This window comes from Gopherus evgoodei, chromosome 9 (genome assembly GCF_007399415.2).
Source record: "Gopherus evgoodei ecotype Sinaloan lineage chromosome 9, rGopEvg1_v1.p, whole genome shotgun sequence".
Lineage (NCBI taxonomy): Eukaryota > Metazoa > Chordata > Testudines > Testudinidae > Gopherus > Gopherus evgoodei.
The window spans coordinates 104,516,419-104,537,989 of NC_044330.1; the positions used below are offsets into that span (position 1 = coordinate 104,516,419).

General features: G+C 44.8%; 1 protein-coding gene across 1 annotated transcript in view; it reads left to right on the forward strand.

Moving 5' to 3' along the window:
* GPC3 (glypican 3) overlaps positions 1 to 21,571 on the forward strand; it is a 275,530-nt gene that overhangs the window by 168,932 nt on the left and 85,027 nt on the right. Inside the window, exons 4-5 of the mRNA XM_030576108.1 lie at positions 12,056 to 12,189; positions 18,581 to 18,706. Of these exons, the coding sequence (XP_030431968.1) occupies positions 12,056 to 12,189; positions 18,581 to 18,706 (260 nt within the window). The remainder of the gene's footprint in view (positions 1 to 12,055; positions 12,190 to 18,580; positions 18,707 to 21,571) is intronic.

Genomic DNA, 21,571 nt, shown 5'->3' on the forward strand with positions numbered 1-21,571 from the left:
GTTCCAGCCGGGCGGTGCAGCTGCCTGTCCTGGTGCTCTGTGCTGCGGGTGGCATGGCTGGTTCCAGCCGGGCGGTGCAGCTGCCTGTCCTGGTGCTCTGTGCTGTGGGTGGCATGGCTGGTTCCAGCCGGGCGGTGCAGCTGCCTGTCCTGGTGCTCTGTGCTGTGGGGGTCATGGCTGGTTCCAGCCGGGCGGTGCAGCTGCCTGTCCTGGTGCTCTGTGCTGTGGGGGGCATGGCTGGTTCCAGCCGGGCGGTGCAGCTGCCTGTCCTGGTGCTCTGTGCTGTGCGTGGCATGGCTGGTTCCAGCCGGGCGGTGCAGCCGCCTGTCCCGGTGCTCTGTGCTGTGGGGGGCATGGCTGGTTCCAGCCGGGCGGTGCAGCCGCCTGTCCTGGTGCTCTGTGCTGTGGGTGGCATGGCTGGTTCCAGCCGGGCGGTGCAGCTGCCTGACCCGGTGCTCTGTGCTGTGGGTGGCATGGCTGGTTCCAGCCGGGCGGTGCAGCTGCCTGTCCTGGTGCTCTGTGCTGTGGGTGGCATGGCTGGTTCCAGCCGGGCGGTGCAGCTGCCTGTCCTGGTGCTCTGTGCTGTGGGGGGCATGGCTGGTTCCAGCCGGGCGGTGCAGCCGCCTGTCCTGGTGCTCTGGGCAGCGAGGCTGTAGTGCTGTTAGCCACCGGTGTTCCAGGCAGCACGGTAAGGGGGCAGGGGGGCTTGGATAGAGGACAGGGGAGTTCAGGGTGGTGGTCAGGGGGCAGAGGTGTGGATGGGGTCGGGGCAGTCAGAGGGTGGGGAACAGGAGGATTGAATGGAGGCAGGGGTCCGGGGGGGGGCAATAGTCAGGAATGAGAGGAAGGGTTGGATGGGGCAAGGGAGGCAGTCAAGGGCAGGAGGTCCGGGGGTGGTCAGGAGACAGAGTGCAGGGGTGTGTGTGCGTGGAGCGGGGTGTGTGTGGAGGGGCAGGAGTCTGGGGGGGGCTATCATGGAGCAAGAAGTAGGGGGGTGTAGGATGGGGGGTCAGGCCTTACCTGGCTGTTTGGGGAGGCACAGCCTCCCCTAACTGACTGTCTATAGAATTTCAGAAACCCGATGTGGCCCTCAGGCCAAAAGTTTGCCCACCCCTGGACTAGATACTGCATGCTCAGGGACTGATCCGGCACCCACTGAAATCACTAATAAAATAGCTTCAAAGGAGAAGGGTCACATTTTTGTAGCATAGCCTGTGGTAGAAGGGGAAAACTAACCTAGAAACTCCCTGAACTGCTTCCCTGGAGCTGCCTATGAGATCTCCTCTAGAAGGAGAAGGGTAAATCCGAAAGCTTCCCATGCTGTTTGCAGGATAGTCCGACTTTGCCAGGGAAAAGATGTACCATCAGAAGAGGCCTTTTTTTGTACAGTATGTGGTACAGTGGGGCTCTGTTCTTTGTTGGGGGTCCCTAGGCACTACCTTAATAAATGCAATAAAAATATGATTGCCTTCAAGCTGCTCCATTTGGGAAGAACATATTTTCTTCTCCTGCTGAGTCCCTCCTCTCTTAAAACCTCTTTGCTTTCTATTCCCCCCTCCCCTTTTCTCTGGCTGGCTGCAAAGTGTCTACTTTGCATGAAGGGTGCTATATACACATGAATTGCATGGTAATATTTCCTCCCATTAAGTACCCGTCTAGTCCCACTTCAGTGTGTAGGAGGTTTTAAAGCTGTGTTGATGATCTACAGGGTAATCTAGTCCCATCTCTGTGATCGCCACTGACTTGCTGTAGCACGGTTGGTAGCATGTATGAGGAGTCACTCTGTGAGGTGGGGTGACAAAAGCTGTGTTATTCTAAGCATTTGTGTTTCCATGCATTTGACATGGTTAGTGTTGCATTATTAAGCCCAATGTATTATTGAATATTTATTCCTAGGCGTGAAGACAAGGTCACTTCCTCTGATTCCTGATTCTGTGTCCAGTGTTTAGGCTACTGTCTCTTATGTAATCTGTGCAGTGACGTCTGAATCGCTGCAATTGCAGTGCACTGAAGTTTGTTAGTAACATTTGAGAGTCAATTAATGGGGAATTCCAGTGATGCTTTTGTAGAAGACGACATTTGGATTATCCCCCTCAGTTTGTTCCTTCTCCTCTAGTGCTCAGTGCGAGAAGAGCAATGATTAGTTAATAATGATGTGCTTCTTAAAATAAAGTATTATACTTTCATTTTTATACCCACAATCATATTGTCTGTCAAGGGGGGAAGACGGGGGAACATCTGCCTACCTCATCTTCATGACAAAATATATATAATGATTACAAGCATATAATATGAACGTTAGCCCTAGTGTTTATTCACTTCTGTTAATCAGTATTCGTTTGAGAGCGTGCCATGCAGTTTGTGGAGAGCACTGCAATCACTCGAGTAGTATGGTAGATTTAAATCAGTAATAAAAGCTCTGGGGAAATTAACAAGACAAAACATTAACCACAGACTAAACATTAACATATATTAGCATTTTTATTATACCTGTAGAAATGTTAAATGTGGTTGGTTGCTACTATTAAAAAGTTTATGTTCTATGCCACGTAATTTCAATGTTATATTTTGTTTTAAGACATTTGGAGTTTAATTAATCTGATTTCTATAGCAGCATTTGAGTAACAGACTTCAGGTTCACTTTGATGGTAACTTTAAACACAAGGAACATACTTGTTTTGTGTTTATAATGCTAATAATACATCTAACACTTAATAAAGTTGATCGCTAAAACTGGGGGGAGGCAAGGGAAGAGCTCTTGTTTTATTGAAATCCTTTGGACTTCTGACAAAATTGGATTTCTAACAGCAAGAAAATAAACAGTAGTCTGAGGGCAATGAATCCAGTTCTATAAATACAGCACGTTTTTCTTGAGGTTTGTGCTAGCCAGTTATGCGTGTAGCAGAATTCTCTATCAAATCATCCTTCAAGATACTGTATTCAGATCAGTTACAATGATTAATTGCTTTTCATTTTAATATGCAGTTTCTCCCAGAAGAAACTCAGAAATAGGTATAAAATGACATATGTGAACTTGAGAACAGAGAAGATTGCAAGAGGTAATCTTTAAAAATGAGGCCATTCCCTTGAGGAATAAAACCCTGTACCTTCATGGAAAAGAATTTATAAGCAACAGAAATTCATACAGAAGACAAATGGAAACTCCATGTAAAGTTTAAGCAAAGGTCAAATGTTGCAAGTTATTCTTTAGAGCAAAGTGAAACTCGTGGTCTGAATAAAAAGGTAAAACATCTAACAATCCACTCATTTCAATTCCAGGGGAAAGTTGATAATTTTTTTTAAAAATAGCTTCTAGAAAATTACTTTTAAAATGCACTTATAGTCTCTAAAGCGAATCTCTCAATGGCTTTAGGAGTTACACGTGCATTGTTTTGCAATGATTTCCTTATAAAATGTGCTTGGTTTATGAATAAGAAGACTCCCCCCTTCGCCTCCCTAAACTACCAGCTCTTGACATGTCCTGTGATCTGAAAGTCAAGCTGGGTTCTCTGTGGTCATGCACTATGGGACCAATCCAGAGCTGATTGAAGTCAATGGGAGTCTTTCCACTGAATTCAGTGTACTTTGGATCAAGCCCTATCAGCAGAAACAAAGATTCTGCCCCTGGAAGTTAGTCAACAATCCATTGATGATGCCTGGATCCAGAACACAATGCATTTCTGGGCAGATACAAGAGGCCAGCAGAGCTCTTGTACATCTGAGAAATCTGGAACCTTTCAACAAAGAGGGTTGAAAGTCTCTGGAAACTGAATACAGGTGAGAGAAACGTCTCTGAACAAAAGAATGTAGTTTGGTAAGTTGAGTTTGAGTCTGAGGCTACGTCTGCGCTGGAAAAGCTATAGAGCCACACAGTGTCAGTGTGGACACTCACCACACCAATGGGAGAGGTTGTTCCATCACTGTAGTTAATCTCTCTCCCTGAGAGGCAATAGCTTGGTCTGTGGAAAATCTTCCATCAACCTAGTGCTGCCAACAGTGTGGCTAGGTGGATTTTTCACACCCCTGTGAGACGTAGCAATGCTGAGGTAAATTTTCATTGTAGATCAGCCTTTAGAGGAGTGTTTTTACTTTTGTTTGTTTGTAATCATTTCTGTCCATATTCCTTTTACTTGGTATCATGAATACCTGTATCCCTTTGTTAATAAATGTGTTTTAATTTTACCACAAACCAGCTCATTGCTTTGATTGAAGGTCAGGGTTGTTTCATCTCAGTTGAGTTAATAAACTGCTGTGTAATGTCTATTGAAAGGAACAGCAAACTTGGTAAGTTTTTGTGAGTACTATGGTAAGAGGGGCTTGACCACTGCAGAGAAACACGTTTTGGGGAAGAACTCAGGACTCGGAGGATGCTGGTGTTACCCTGCAAAGTGTAACCAGGCTGGTGGAAGCCAGGGTGAAGCCAGGGTGCTGTGAAGCAGGCTGTTGGCGTCAGGCTCTCCGCCAAAGCTGCATAGCACAGTGGCTCTCAGGGTGCATGGCGACACAACCGCTTGCTGTTCTGAGATGAACCCCAAAGCATTGCAGCCAGGGAAGTGCAGGGTTTCCTCAGAGGGGGAAGTCAGTAGCTTGGGGGTAGGCAACTTATGGTACAGGAGCCGCAGGCAGCACGCGAGCTGATTTTCAGTGGCACTCACACTGCCCACGCACCACTTCTGAAAGGTTGCCGACCCCTGTAGTAGCTGATGGGTACCCAGCATACTGCACAGCAGTGAAGACAAGGGACGAGAATGTTTGGGAAGTGACCAGATCCAGTGAGGTTCACAGTCCATGGTAGAGCTAGTTTTCCAAAAAAAACCCTATTCGTATGCAGCCATGACTGGCACCATCCTCCTTTACTCAGGTTTCACAAAAAGTGGCCCCTCTCTCTGCAAATATTTGTAAAGAAGTTTTCTGCTGTACTAGTTTGCATTTTCCTTAATGTCGACAGGAGAGGAACAGAACATTCACATTCAGCTTGCTCTGCCACTTGTTCGTAGAGCTTGTCTACAGGGATACTTGAGAACATAAGAACGGATGTTTGGTGCCAGACCAATGGTCCATGTAGCCAAGTATTCTGTTTTCTGACAGTGGCCAGTGCCAGACCCTTCCGAGGGAATGAACAGAACAGCGCAATTATTGAGTGATTCAGTCTTGGCTCCTGGCAGTCAGGGGCTTAAGGAGACCTTGAGCGTGGGGTTGTGTTTCTGACCATCTTAGCTAATAGCCATTGATGACCTTATCCTCCATGAACTTATCTAATTCTTTTTTGAACTCACTTATGCTTTTGGCCTTCACAGCATCCCCTGGCAATGAGTTGCACAGGTTGACTGTGTGTTATATGAAGAAATACTTCCATATGTTTATTTTAAACCTGCTGCCTATTAATTTCATTGCACGGCCCCTGGTTCTTGTGTTATGTGAAGGGGTAAATAACACTTCCCTATTTACTTTCTCCCCATCACTCACAATTTTATAGACTTCCGTCCCCGAGTCTGTCTCTTTTCTAAGTGAACAGGCCCTGTGTTTATAATCTCTCCTCATGTGGAAGCTGTTCCAAACCTGTGATCATTTTTGGTGACCTTCCCAGTATGTTTTCCAATTCTAATACATCTTTTTGAGATGAGGTGACCAGAACTGCATGCAGTATTCAAGATGTGGGCATACCACGGATTTATGTAGATGTGGATGTTTTCAGAGAACTATCCACAGTGACTCCAGGATCTCTTTCTTGAGTAGTATCAGCTCATTTAGACCTCATCATTTTGTATATAGAGTTGGGATATTTTTTCCCAGCATGTCTTACCTGATATGTATCAACACTAAATTTAATCTGCCATTTTGTTGCCCAGTTACGCAGTTTAGTGAGACCCCTTTGTAAATCTTCACAGTCAGCTTCAGATTTAACTATCTTGAGTAATTTTTTTCGTCTTCAAACTCTGCCATCTCACTGTTTACTCCCTTTTCCAGATCATTCATGCTAGTACCCATATTTTGGATGCTAAGGTCCAGATTTGGGAATTATACTATGACAATTGCCCAGGGACTCCGTGACACTACCCTTTTCTGTTTTGTCTCTTAATGAGTAACCGATCCATGAGAGAACCTTCCCTCTTATCCCAATTTGCCCAAGAGCCTTTGGTATGGAACCTTATCTGAAAGTCCAAGTACACTAAATCAACTGGATCACCCTTGTCCACATGCTTACTGACACCCTCCAACAGATTGGTGAGGCATGATTTCCCTTTACAAAAGCCATGTTGGCTCTTCCCCAGGTTAGTGCATAGCAAACTGGGGAGTGAATCTATAGTGCACTAACCTGCTACACTTTTACTGGCCGTGTGGATCCTGCTTCTATACGCTGAAAGTGCCAGACAGCAGTATGTCAAAGTCCAAAGTGCACTAGGGAACTTTTAGTGTGTGGTAGCAGGGTCCACCCGGCTGGTTAGCACGTGGCAAGCTAATGAGCTATAGGTTCACATGCTCAGTGTTTCTGGGTAGAGAAGCCCTAAGAAGGAATGCAGCTGTACTCAGGCTTTGTCTACACTGGGGTTTAGGATTTGATTCCCCACTATCCCCGTGCTCTGATGTATCTGCTGCTGTGCAAACCTCTACTGTAAACCCACTGCACTGATGTAGTTTACCTCACTTTCTAGCTAGGGTTTGCACTAGTACTCCTATGCACAAGCTGCCCCATAATAGGTTTCACCCCAGTGCAGCACATGTACACTAGAGGTTTGCCGCAGTGCAGTTATCATGCCGAAAAACCCCAATGTAGATAAAGCCTAAGAGACCTGCAGGTGCCTGGCCCTTCTTTCTTTGAAGTGCCTTCCTGGATGATGCCATTGGCACCACCCCCCTTCATTATGCTTCAGCGTGTTTTTATCAAGTCCTTGATCCAGCCTTACTCATGTCAGGATCAACAATGTTCACAGACTTAAAGAACAGAGCTGCAAAAGGAGAGGGAATTGCACAGTGTCAGTGAAAAAATCAAAGTTAAGTCCTCACAAATGACTGCTTAAAATACCTGACCTTTACCTGCTCCTCCTCTTTGCTTTAAATCCCTTACTGTTGATGCAGGGATCTTCCGTATTTTGTTAAATTATGTACCACAGTGCATTACATGGGCACTGGTATGACGGTATATCCGTGTTGTCCCATTCTTCCACTTTTCTGCTTGCTGCTGTTGAGCAAAATAACTGTTTTTTTTAAATGCTTGTTCTGCATGTGGATTTGCAGGGAAATATACACAGCGCATAAAAGAGACGAGAGGGAGTGCTGCCAGAATGGCTAACTTGCTATTTTATTGTAAGTCTTCTAATATTCGATTGCTTTCATAAAGCCCCATCTCCTGGTGTCATGTGATTGTTACAATCTCAGCTTTTTAAAAATTGTTTTTAGCCTTCATGCTTGTAGAGAAAAACTTGAAAATGTGAACCCAAAAGGCTCAAAATCCAGAAGACAAATAAAAAGGCCCCAAATGCATTACTTAAAAAAAAACCCACCATGCTTTTTAAGCCAGTCTCATGATTTCCTGGGGGGCTGACACATTATTTTTGAGCACGTGGGACTTTGCAAGGCTGGAAAGGAAGTAGCTTGGAGAGCAATGAAGTGAAAACAGGAAAAAGTTAAGGACCGAAGAAGCAATGCCCCAAAAGCAACAGCAGCTGTGGAAAGAACGACATCAGAAATGGGAGCAAGAGCTGCAAAAAAGGCACCTGCGGCAGCATGTCATCCCAGTATTTCTTAAACCAACAGTTAAGAATCCAGGCTCATGACGGTTCCTAGGCGGTTTATCTCTTGCTCGTTATTGTACTGCAGCCTGGGCAAACAAACTGTGCTGCTCTTGATAATGAAAGAGGTGACGTTACTAATTTATTTACCAAAGGAAAAGTAGGATGTAATAGGATGGAATTAATCTCTTCTCCACCTTACTCATCAGATGGCAGGAGCACCAGGCAGTGGGTGTGCTTTTAGCCTGAAGCTTGTTGCTAACTGGTAGTTTCGCAGGCTTGCTTAGTTCACTGCAGTGTGAAGATAAATTAGGCAGTCCTAAGACTATAGATATAAGAGCCTAACTGCAGGCCCCCAGCTGCCCTAGGAAACTGGATTTGCTAATAGTTTAAGTGCTAACACAATCTGAACTTGAGTGACATTCACCCAGTGTCACCCTCTCCGGAGCTGCTGGCTAGGGAAGGCCTGGAGAACGGGGGTCACAAAATCAATGAAGTCAGCATGTTGTCTCCATGAATGAACCTGGGGAACTCTTGCACAATAAATAACACGTTATGATTGAGAGGCAAGTCCGCTGATGTAAAGAAGGAAAACACAGGGTCAGGGCTAAATGAAGTTGGAATAGGAAAGCAATCTATTACTGTCCTGTCATTCTCCCACAGAGGGATGAGGAACAGATCTCCGTAGGTGCTGTTTTACAGCAGTCTGTGCTCTGACGGGAGGATCTATACCGCAGAATGCACATAGTTGCCTGGCAGCTTGTTCTGTGCTTACTGAGCAACGAGAGTAGCTGCTTGCTTGAGGGCAGAACTGGGGAGGGTTGTTGATTTGTGGAAACCGAAATGGTTCCTAAGAAAGGGTCAGTTTCGAGTCATCTCCTGATTAGAAAAATGTTTGGGGTGGGGGAAAAAGTTTCTAATTGTCCAAACATCCTGTATAGACGTTTTCAAACCAAAGTTCATTTTTCAATTTTAAATGACTTTTCATTTTGAAATTTAATTAATTTATACTAAAAAAGGTAAAAAATCAAAATGGAAGCAAAATGTTGAAAAGACGTTTTAATCAACCTGATTGGAATTTTTTTCCGAATGATCAGTTCATGTAAATCTTTGAGATTTCAACTTTTCATCCTGGGTCCGATTGGGGGAAAAAAAAATTCAAAATCTCAACCTTTCGTGGGATGGGAAAATCATGCCCTCCCAGCTCTACTTGAGACCATGTGAGGCACCTGACTTTCTTTTCTTGCTACTTGCTCAGTTACCAAATCAGTGTCTGATGAGCTGATTTGTGATGTTAACATAAAAGTTTATGCGGTATTATATGGCTGCAGCTGCATTGTTTAATGTATTTATGATACCAACTCTTTATATTGGTCAGCATATGAGATACAAACTGAGCTCTGATCTCAGACCCCTGTTCCATGGAATCTGGTGTGGCTCTGCAGAGGTGCAGGGGAATCAGGTTGCAGAATCAGGGCTTCAGGTTGTATGTTGATGTGAGGAAAACCCTCACTCAGTGGCTACTTCAGACACTGGGAAGTTGATGTATATGCAGTGTGGCAAACTCAGGACACTTAGCTACCAAGCGTGGGGTAGTAATTAGTCCCAGAAGGCTTAACCCTGGAGGAATAAGGTTCAGCTGGAACAGGGGTTACCAGGGAGGTAATTAGTTTCAGCTGGCCCCAATGGCTGGAGACCTTTTTAAACCCTCCCTTGCAGGAAAGCAGTGGGGGAGAAGAGAAGTAGAGTAGCTGCCAGCGAGTAGAGGCAGCTGAACTCTAAAAACTTTCCTGGCAAGGCAGGTTGCACTCTCCCCAGAAGGAGAGGAAAACAGAACAAGGGCCTGACTGAGAAGGGATCAGCCAGACCCTGCGTGACTGTGAAGGGCTTTTACTTTGCCCAAGCCTGTGTCTCCAAGGCTGAGGAGGACTGAGCTAGGAGAGGAGAGACAGGTACTTTGCCACAGCAGTTACATCAGGGAAGTGGAGATGCCTCACCTTTTAGTCTGCGGTGGTACTGTAGAGTTTTACTGCTGATCATGCTACAGAAATTTCTATCACCAGAGGCTGACAAATTCAAAGAACCAGCACATGTACCTGTCATAAACTCTTCTAGTCTATGTAATTTGCTTGTCTCTCTCTTTATCTTTTACGAAATATTTTTTAAAGTATTCAACCCAGTCCAAACTGCTGCAGTCAATCTGTCACACGTGAAACCCATTATCTCTTCAGATTTATTGTCTTTAGCTAGTGTCTTCTTGCATTGGTGGACAGGTCTTCATTATCAAACAAGTCAAGCTTATGGCCGCCTGGAAACCAAGCAGTCAAAGAGCAGCAAATGCTGTTCTGTGGTTTTCATCTCTAGTTATCTCTGGTCACATCTTCCATACATAATTCTGTCCCATAGGCAGCAATAGGCTAAAATTAGGCATTGTGGCTCTGTGGTTCCTCAGATTCACTGGTTGGCTGTAGAATAGTTTTAAGTTAAAACTTTCCATTGTCGCATCCCCGCAAAGTTAGCGTGAAATCTGTACTACTTGCAAAAGCTGCAGGCAGATTATTAACAACACTGTGACTAAATGAGTCAGATAACTCATTGGTTTGTCATGAGTCTTGCACTATTTGGTGCTGTACTTAAAAGTCCCACCTCCCGGAGTCTAGTGATTACATGCCAATTTCTGCTTATTTTTTATTTGTTAATAAATGAAAGTTTCTGTCCCTAATTTCTGAAGGGGATTGCTTAAAAGCATGAATCCTAAAGGCTCTCAAACCAGAAGACTAGTAAACAGAAGCTGAAAAGTATTTTTTTAATCTCAGGTTTTTTAAGCCAATCTCATGTCTTATTTGGAGCCTGACTTGTGATTGTTGAGTGCTTCAGATTGACAATACTGTAACGTCCATTGCGTGAGCCAGGGTGGATGCCGGGGGCCCTTCCCCCTCTGCTGCACTGATCCCATATAAAACAGAGGATTTCTGGTGTAAATGCCTAAGAGCACAAGCTGTAAGTGTGCTTTCCAGGGGTGTTCATGTGAGTAACAAGCGAGCACAGCCACAATGAATCCATTTCTTCAAGTGGAGTGAATGTTTGTGGGGAAACTGCCATGTTCCCTCAGCTCTGGTAACAAGCCCGTTGGCTCATACATGCCCTCATCTGGCCAGGGCTCTCCAGAGCATCCACCCTTTCCCTCTCAGATCCCACTCAAACTCTGCTTTGAGGGCATAAGTAAGCTTTCAGGGAAGCACAGTCCTTCCACAAAGAGGTGAAGTGATCAAAGGGAACATACGTGGCTACCGATTGTGACAGGAAAACAAAATGATCTTCTTTTTAAAGGGGTTGACAACCAGAAATATTTAATTCTTCTTTAACTCTACCCTGATATCTATATCTTTTTTTGCTCTGACTTTCAAAAAAGAAAGTGCAGAGGAACTTCTGAAGCACCACGGCTGATAACACAGAGAATATTTAACCTGTCAGTGTGGAATTCTGCCAGAAAAAGCTTACAGCTCAGGGTTTTGTCAGGTGATTGCTCTCTGTGCGTTGCCTTCGATCCCACAAGGCTGGTATCCTTACAAGAGCACTCTGTGATCTTCACAATTCTCTTTTATGAGCTTGTTTCAGTCTTGGAGCAAAACATATTTGCCAGATTGGAGCACTGTCCAGATGAACTAGTTTAAAAAAAACTAGCCCTCACTCCTCAGCATACCTCTGTTGGCTTTAATACTGAGTTATACCGGCTGAGGATCTGGCCAGGAAAGGTCAGTAAAACACCTTGCTCTTGGAAGACAGAGCTTTATATTTCTGACCAGGAACTTCTGTAGAGACGCACAAAACACACAATCCTTCGACTTTTCCCTTCAAGCTCATTCATCGTTTGAGAAAAAGCCTTTGATACTGTGTGAGAACCAGAAATAGGTTGAGTCCAGCCTCCCCAGTGGAAGAAATTGGTTGACATATTTGAGTTATTCTGCTCCAAGTTCTTTTGCTGTCCAGGTTGCCCCCACAAATTCCTCTGGGGTGATGCAATAGGTGAAAATTTCAAAAACACGTGACTTGGGAGCCTACATCTGATTTTCAGAAGTGTGAGACAGGCCCAGATTTTTAAAGGTATTTAGGCACTTAACTCCTTATTGACTCCCAAGTCACTTTGTAAATGTGAATTTGGCTCCCAAGTCACTAAGGTACTATTGAAAATTTTACCCTGTATCTTTATTATGCTATTTTTCAAAAAAGTATCTGTGTGGTGGAAAGTCCATCTCTTAGCCTTTTGGTTTTAGCGTGTTGCATGCTGCACATTAGTCCATCATGCTTTTGTGTTGCTTTTTCAGATTAGCAAATTCTGTGGCCATTCTCACCAGAGACAGTATAGATCAGCTTATGACCCTGAAGACCTTTTCATTGACAAGAAAGTACGGAAGGTGGCTTACACAGGACAGGAGGAAACCCTGTCCAGCCGGAGAAGGTGAGACTGTTTTGACTCTGAGTATACATGGCTGCTGTGTTTATGAGTCAGGAAACTACTCTGACTTAAAACTCTGAAATATACCCATGTGGGTGAGGGTTACATGTTTTCACGGCAATTCTATAAATGTCAATGTGTTTTTCTTTTAAGCATAAAATTGTCTCCTGATTCCCGTCTTTGATATTCCAGGGGGCTGTATGAAACGCTGTTTTTAAAGGTTGCCAAGGCAGATGTTAACCTTAGCCTGAAGCACGGCACACAAAGTTTCCAACCTTGTTGTATGGAAGGATTTTTTTTATCTAACACCTTTAAAACATCTAGGAATGTTCACAGCAGTTTCTAAGCGTTTGAAAATTGGAGCAGGCGTCTGTGTTCATAGCATGGCACCCAGCAGTTATTCCAGCGAGGTTTAACTCGGTAAATAGAAGCTGTAATTTAGTGGGATCATACTGGTATGAAGGGGAAAAACTGTTTTCTCTCTCATTGCTTTTTAAAGCAGACTAGGAGCGTGCCTGCGCACTTACTTATTTAAATAAAAGAACAGCTGCAGAAATGAAATGAGAAAATTTGATTTTTTTGTAAACATGGAAACGCTCAAAGGTGACATGGACAAAGTCACCTGTCAATATTTATGGGGCCTAATTCTCATTGTGCTTTCAGTCGGGCCTCACCAGGGTGGACTGAGAGGAGACTGCTTGTAAGTGTGTTATAAGCATCTCTGTTCCCGTGTCAGCAGACTACACAGGCTCTGGAAGTGATACATTATTGTCATTTGAAGAGTATGGGATTTGGTGAAACCCACTGCAACGTACTTAGGGATTTAAGAGAGCCTGTACATACTGACATTGGAAGTGTTTCTCTCCTCCACTTTCCACTGATGTTTCCCATCCTCCTGCTGTGAGGAGAGGATCACTTGCAGCTTCAGCCGACATAAAACGTCATTCCTTCCAGTACTCTTCCTGCTGGATCTGATACCTAACGCTCCCTCAGTTTACAGTAACACGGTGGGAGCTGCTTTCAGGACGGGACCTGGTAGGATATTGACGGCTACAAGACGAGAAATTGTCCTGATTGCACAAGAGGGGAAATGAAAAGGAAGGAGGGATGAAAGATTCTGGAACAAGTCACAAACTCAGTCTATAAGCACCTAGAGGATAACCAGGTGATAAGGAGTAGCCAACATGGATCTGTCAGAACAAATCATGTCAGACCAACCTAATTCCTTCTTTGACAGGATTACTGGCCTAGTGGGTTGGAGGAAACAGTAGATGTGAGATATCTTGATTTTAGTAAGGCTTTTGACAGAATCCCATGAGACAGGCTCACAGGCAACCTAGGGAAATGAGGTCTAGATTAAATTATTATAAGGTCAGTGCACAACTGGTTGAAAACCATACTCAAAGAATAATTATCAATGGTTCGCTGTCAAACTGGAAGGATGTAAGTAGTGGGGTCCTGCAGGGATCTCTCTTTGGTCCAGTACTACTCAATATTTTAAATAATGACTTAGATAATGGAGTGGAGAGTATGCTTATAAAATTTCCAGATTACACCAAGCTGGGAGGGATTGTAAACACTTTGGAGGACAAGATAAGAATTCAAGACAACCTTGACAAATTGGAGAATTGGTCTGAAATCAACAAGATGAAATTCAATAAAGACTAGTTTAATGTACTTCACTTAGGATGGAAAAATCAAATGAACAACTACAAAATGTGGAGTAAGTGGCTGAGCAGTAGTATTACAGAAAAGGAACTGAGGATTATAGTGGATTTCAAATTGAATATAAGACAACAATATGAGGCAATTCTGAAGAAGGCTAATATCATTCTGAGGTGTATTAAAAGGAACATCATATGTAAGACATGGGATGTAATTATCCCATCCTGCTCAGTACTGGTGAGGCCTTGGCTGGGATACTGCATCCTGTTCTGGTGCCATGATTTATGAAAGATGTGGACAAATTAGTGAGAGTCATATAATTTAAGGCCAGAAAGGACCACCAGATGATCTCGTTAGACCTTCTGTGTAACAGCCATCATAAAACAAAGTATTCCAGCCCCCAGGACATTAGACTATTATGTACCAAAGAAGAGCAACAAACCTGATAAAAGTTTTAGCAAACCTGACCTGTGAGGCATGTTTAATTTTGAGAAAATAAAACCGAGAAGAAATGTGAGAAGTGTCTTCAAACATGCTAACAGCCCTCATAAAGAGGAGGGTGATCAATTGTTCTCCATATCCACTGAAGGTAGTATGAGAATTATGGGTTTAATCCAGGAGCGCTGGAAGCTCCCTAGAAGTGGGGGGGCCACTGATGCCTAAATTGTGTCCCTGCCCCCTGTTCCACTCCTTCCCCTCGAACCCCACCCCCCTCTCGCTCTTCTTCACCCCTCCCTCATTGTTCACCCTTAAGGCAGGTAAAATGTGATGGAGTCACGGGGCCCCCTGTTCTGGTATCCCTTGCTTAATCTGCAGGAAGGGAGATATAGAATAGATATTGAGGGAAAAGCTTTCTGGCTATAAGGGATAGATTCTGGAATAGGCTTCCAAGGGTGTCGGGGATGGTCTAGGTTTACTTGGTCCTGTCTCAGCACAAGGGGCTGGACTAGATGAAATTTTTAGGTCCCTTCCAGCCCTACATTTCTATGGTTCTGTGGAACTGAATAGTGGGGGAAAGAAGTGAAAAGAAAGGGGAGACAGAAAAGGAGAAAAGATTGAGGGAAACCCAAGTAGGTAAGAAAATCCATCCTGCTGGAAATGGTGCAAGTCTTTGGTCCGTCTCTGTCTCCAGAAGGGTAAGTCTAGAGCTAGGGATGTAACAGAGACTAAACCACCTGACCAGAGTTAGAAAAATTGGGGATGGGGAGGAGAAAGGAACAAAATGAAAATTGGGGGGGGTCGAGTAGAATCAATGGGGAGGCTGGGTTGGCATGGGGGTTAGATGCACTGGAGTGCCCTGCACCGTGCCATGGACCTTGGTCGAAGGTTTCCAAAGTGAGTAGTGATCTGAGTCCCTCAATTTTTTGGGTTCCCACCTTCATGCACCTTAAATGGGTCTTGTATTCAGAAGGTGAGAGCTCCGCATTAGTCATGCCATAGGGAGCCATGTAAGTGCAATGTAAGGTGAGGGCTGTTCTTCTTAAGGAGTAGCAATTCAGCACAGAAATGCCATGAGAAGAATCTTGACTTATTTCGGCCTCCCGGATGGCCCCATGAAGAAATAAAGCCCTCCAAGAAATGCATTAAGAAATGCCTGGGGGGTGGGATAGTTTGGTGGTTTGAGCATTGGCCCACTAAACTCAGGGTTGTAAGTTCAGTCCTTGAGGGGGCTGTTTAGGGATCTGGGGCAAAAATCTATCAGAGACAGTACTTGGTTCTGCTAGTGAAGGCAGGGGATTGGACTCAATGACCTTTCAAGGTCCCTTCCAGTTCTATGAGACAGGTATATCTCTCTCTCTATATATTAACAAATGGCAATAGGGTGACCAGACATCCCAATAAAATCAAGACTGTCCCAATTTTGAGGAGTTTGTCCTGCATCCTGACCAGAGTACAGTCAGGACGCCATTTGTCCCAATATTTTGTTTCCAGGTCTTCGGCGGCAATTCGGCGGAGAGTCCTTCAGTCGCGGACGGTCTTCAGCGGTATTTCAGTGGCAGGTGCTTCTGCCTTTGGCGGCAAGGTTTGTTACCCACTGCCGAAATACCAACAAAGACCATCCGCAACTGAAGGGCTGTCCGCTGAATTGCTGCCGAACTCCCGGACAAGTGAGTGTAAAAAAACCAAAACACCCCCCCCCCCCCCCCCGGCAGCAGTCCCGATATTTTCCCCTTAGCATCTGGTCACCCTAAATGGCGACCACAAAATATTCTAGTGCCTGCCAAAAGTGAAGACATAAATCATCCTGTGTATTTTTGCAGGGGAAGATGCTCAGGCTGTGTGATGTGTTTTTAATGACATTAGCAAGGCTTTTCTCTTTAACTAAAGCTTGTATATTGGTGGAGATGAGGAGATAAATAGCAGCACTGACATCTTTCAATAGCCAGAAAAGCTGCATTATGTTACTCCTCATCAATACTGTAGGGGAAGAAAAGGAATCGTCTTTCGCTCTCTCTCTGTTAGCAATAGAGGCTGTGTGAATCTGATTATGGGTGAAAAGCTGTATGCCTTATTAAAAATAAAGAAATAAAAAATGAAGGCTCTTTTTGATAGCATCCAGACATCTTTCTCTTTGTTTTGTCTGCCCCCAGCTGGGTGGTTTGTAGCTCACAGCTAATCTCTGTAACAGCTTACTTCAGTCTGAAGTGGATTCACTGCTTTCAAAATAAGGAGTGGTACGTGCCCAAAGGCAGACTCTACCAGTCCAGGGATGATTGACATTGCACGAGTGCCCACAGGCTCCAGGCGGGTTCAGAGGCGCTAGGTGCCGTACAGACACGCACAAGAAGATAGTCCCTGGTCCCAGGTCGACGACATGCTTACAGATCAGGAGACGGCCAAAATACTAGGGAGGAGGGAAAGGGTGGGAGGAAAGGCACCATCTGGTCTGATGCACACAGCCTGTGGTTCAACAATATCGATGTCAGGTATCGAGCAAATCCCAGCATCCCCCCTTCCTTATGGAGCTTAGATCTCCACCCCCTCCCCCGACCCATTAACAAAGTGCTCCTGCAGCCCCAAACCCCATTGCTTTATAGGCTACACTCTGGTTCCTTTCATGCATTTTGCCTTGATTTATTTTCGTTATTTTCCATTTGGTTTCCCCCTCCCCCCCGGCCCTGAGTTAAACACACTCACTGCTCGACCCCTGTTCTCCCCCCACCCGGTGACGACCCCTCGGTCCCAGCCTTCAGTGCAGAGTCGAAGGTGCACTTTGTGGATGATGCCCTAGGGAGCAAGCGGGAGAGCTTATTACCACCGCAGGACTTAAATGGAGGAGGAGTCTCAGTTCTGGGGGAGGAGGGAGGCGACAGAGATGGTCACAAAGTACCCCAGAGCCTAAGGGAAGGTGCGCTGCTCTGGGAGCCAAGAGGCCTTGAGTCCAAGTAATATTCTTGTGCCCGTCGCAGCTCTCGTTGATTAAAGCACAGAAGAGTTTTGCACGACAGCTGCTTGGTGTCCCTATTTTTTCCCCATAAAGGAGACATCCCTAAGCTGAGAACAGCTGAACATCCTGTTCGGTCTGCCTTGGCTGCATGTCCAGCAGCTGCCAGAGTCTTCTGGGGTTCAGGCCCCTTCTCGAGGAGTGGTGGTGCTGGGGCTCCTGCTCCACGTTGCTCTATTGTAGGCTAGCTGCCTGGATCAAGTGACCTGATGATCCTTTGTGCTAGAGCCAGGGGCATGAACAGGGGCTCTGCCCAGTTCACGTCCACCCCACTTCTGCATCTCTGGCGACAGCTGGTCTCCCTCTTCCCTCCTGGAGAAAAATGTATATGCTGCTGGCCTCTTCGACTGCAGGAAGCAGATGGGATTCAGACCTGTGTCTGCAAATCCCTCACAGTCATACACGTGCAGAGGCCAACAGGCTTTTGCAAAATCATGTAGCTGTATGTCTTGTTACCCTGTGTGCAGCAGCAGAGCGAGGCTGGCCAGCTGCCCTGAGTCTGGAGTCATCTGTCTTGATGGAAATTTGGGCCTTTAATCTTGATGTTCTCCTGTAAAGCAGCTCATTTGGATTCTTAAATCTGCCGGAGCAATCTATAGGGCGAGAGCAAGAATGGGCTCATATAAAGCCCCAGAACTGAATACACCCTGCTTTGGGAAATGTGTCCAGTACTGAATTTGGCTCATTGTTACATATTATGTAGCATGCACTGTGCATGGACAGTAACTGCCTGTGTTATCAACTTGGCCGTGTTGTACTACAGTAGTTACAAATTCGGGCCGTCACCTTGCAGACACAAGCGCTTAACTTTACACAGGTGAGTAGTCCCATTGACTTGTGAGGCTACTTGTGTGTAAAGTGAAGCACGTGTGTAAATGTAATCTACCGGTGAGTGTGTTACAGGTCCCAGCTACTGAGCCGTAGCTCTTCAGCTCAGACTGTAGCAGCTCATGCTTTTAGCTCTGGAGGTCCCTGATGTAGTCCAGCCAAGGGGATGACTGTCACCTAAGTGTTTGCAGGATCAGGGCCATCGAGCCGACTGCTTCTTGCAGCCTTTGAAACCAGGAGGAATTTTGCCTGACTAAGGACTGCTTGGATCTACCGTCTGAGAGTAGCTGACATGAAATGACTAAATGACAGAGAGAGTGTGATGCAGAGTGGCAGAAGTCTCCATAAACAAGGCTGATGGTTGCTATAAGAGCCGTGTGAGGCCTGCAGGTAAAACATGCTGAACTGATGATCATCTGTTCCTCTTTAACTTATACCTTTTTGCTTTCTTTTCAGGGAGCTCATTATGAAACTAAAATCTCACAGCAGTTTTTATAGCAGCTTGCCGGAGTACATCTGCAGCCATGGTTCTGCTGTTCAGAATGACACCCTTTGCTGGAATGGACAAGAAATTGTGGAGAGGTGAACAATTCTTTTTTTTCTCCTCAGTGCTTCTCATAAGCAGTTAAATGAGCATGTAAGTGTTTGTCGGACTGGGGCTTACTGAATTCACTGATGTCTGAGGTTTCTCAAATAGCTTCGCTGGCAATCTTCGTTATTTATACAAAACTTAAAAACGATCAGGCCAGAAGCTGAGTCTTCTGCGTGATGTTTAGCAGAGCGATGGAGCAGAGAGGGGCCCAAAACTACGTGTGGGAGGAGCAGAACGTTACTCTTCATGCATTATTGAGCTGTGGAAGCCACTTGGTGTGAAACACATGCTGCTGTGACCCAGTGGAGAATAGGGTAGGTGGGTATTGACCAGTCAGGAACAAGGATGAGGAACAACTGCTTTACTAAGCAACACTCTCTTTGGAAAGGGCTTAATTCAGTGACAAGTTAGGTATCAATGAGGTTGCAGTTACCTTTTTACCTTTGGTGTGGTTTCACACTGATGGTTATCTGAGCTACTGAGATTTGGTAATACATCTTCTGGGTTTGTGCTGACTTTCTTTCAGCTTGAACATCTGACCTTCATTCTAGAATGAACCATTAACATTAGGAAATAGACAAATGCTAAGTAGGTTCCCTGTGGACGTGGTAGTATCTGAAAAACACTCAATTCTGTCCTCAGGTGCACTTCAGTGTGAACTGCATACATGCATATGTGTGTGTGGAATTCGGTCCAAAGCGTGCAGTTGTTTTCCTTTGCATGATCTACTTGCACTGTGACCAGTAGGAGGTTTCTGCTGATGGTTCTTTAAATAAAAAGTCTTAAGCACTGGGCCAAATTCACCCTTGGTGTCTCTGGGATGTCAGCAGAGTGGTTCTTCCCCATTCTGTTTCCTCCTGCTTCCATATGTAATATATTAAGTACATTCATTGCTTCCCTGGGTGTTGTGACAACTATCTGTGAGACTGATGGTGAATGACAAATGCAGGGCTAATATTAGAAAGGAAAATGCTGTGATAATGAAAAAACCTTTTTTGCAAAACACTGATCCCGAGAAATGTTCAAGAATGTATGAACTCAGCATAGTAATGCTTATTATAATTACAAATAATATCACCAGACTGCTCTTCTAATAACCCTACTTTGCAAAATGTCCTTTACTATTAAAGTAGTTTACATAAGGAAAATAATAGAAATAATATCAAGACATGGCAAAAATAATGCAGTGTAAAGTGTGGCTTCTTCTTGGTTGGCAACCTCAGGAAATAATTAACTTGTACTTGCAGTACTGACCCAGAACACTGAAGGGACCAGAAAATGACATCAAACTATTTTTTAAAAGATTACTCAAGCATTGCCGATTATGCATTTAATAATATGAAGTCACTTTGCCCCAGGAAAAATGTGCCCTCTGTCTGTACCTTCTTTTGGAAAAACTTTCGTCTCCATGCCTAATGAAAAGAACAATTCAAAAAGGATTTGAAAAAAAATATTTCTCTGCTTCTTAATTAAAAAGCACATGAAATCATGCTGTTAAACACTGTAGCCTGGAGAATGTGAAATGTTTAAGTATGATGAGGTCTTTGCAGATCAAGAAAGAAATTCTATATTCTTGGTTCTACTGTCCTAACTTAGACCACACAGAGTCCCAGTGAAGCCCGTGGTGGAGGACTGTGCTATCAGTGTGGGTCCTGGTTTCAGACTCAGATGATTACCCATGTTGGCAGAATCAATATGGCTCCTTATGATGGAATTTCTTTTTCAGCTTAAAATACCCAGACATGTACATTTAAAAAAAATAATGTTAAAAGGTCACCCAAGCTGCAGAGTCACTCACTTAGAAGTTAGGAAATCCCTGAACGAAGGTTGCCTGTGCAATCCTAATTTGGCCTCCTTGTGCATATGCATCATGATGCAGTCTTCAAGTACAGGCTCACATAGTGTTTGTTCTACAAGACACCTGCCTTAGTCAGGGCACAGGATGAACAATGAATGAGACGGAGGGTTGCAAGAGGAAAAGGGGTGCATTTTGTGGGTAAGGCGTCAGCCTGCCAAGAGAAGAGCTGGGTTCTAGTGCTGACTATTCCAGGCTCTGCCACAGATTTGTGATGTGATGTTGGGTACAGCTGTATCATATGGGTATGGACAAAGGGGCCAAATTAAGGGTGAAAAGGCAACCTTAATTCTGACATTTGCTTGAATGCTTGACTTTGGAACCTGTAAGAAAATTCTATTATGGCAGTACCTGGGAACCCCAATCAAGGATCAGGGCTCCATTGTGTTAGGTGTTGTATAGACAAAATACAAAAAAGCCCATTTGTGCCCCAGAGAGCTTACAGTTTTGGTGTGGGACATGACAGGTGGCTGAAAAGGACAGACAGGATGGGGAGAGGGGTTGGAAGGATGGAGGTAACAGTAATGTGAACAGAGTTAAGCAGAAAACCAGAAGTTTCTCTTCCCACTTGCCTGCCACTGAATTAATGATGAAATGAACAACTTTGCAGTGCCATGAGGAAAGTTATCTCCTGCACTGCCCCTCCTCAAGTGAACACGCTGCTCTCTGTCGGCTTCTTCCTCCCACTCTCTCTTGTCAAACACACATCACCTCCTCTGCCAGCTGATCTGAAATATTAACAACTATCCTCTTGAGAGCCCAAGTTTAAATATTTCACTCCAAGCCAAGTGGGAGCAATGGCAGACGAGTGTGAAAAATTGGATCCCCTGGCAGAGATGTCAGTGGTGTCCTCTGGAGGAAAGACCAGCTGCTCTGTGTAGCAAACCACTTGCTAACTAGTCAGGAATTGGTGTAGATGGCTGCTTGCTCAGGGGCTGCTTTGCATCTGTCCTGCTGGAGGGGCAGTACCGAGCTGCAGAAAACCTCAGAAAGGACCAAG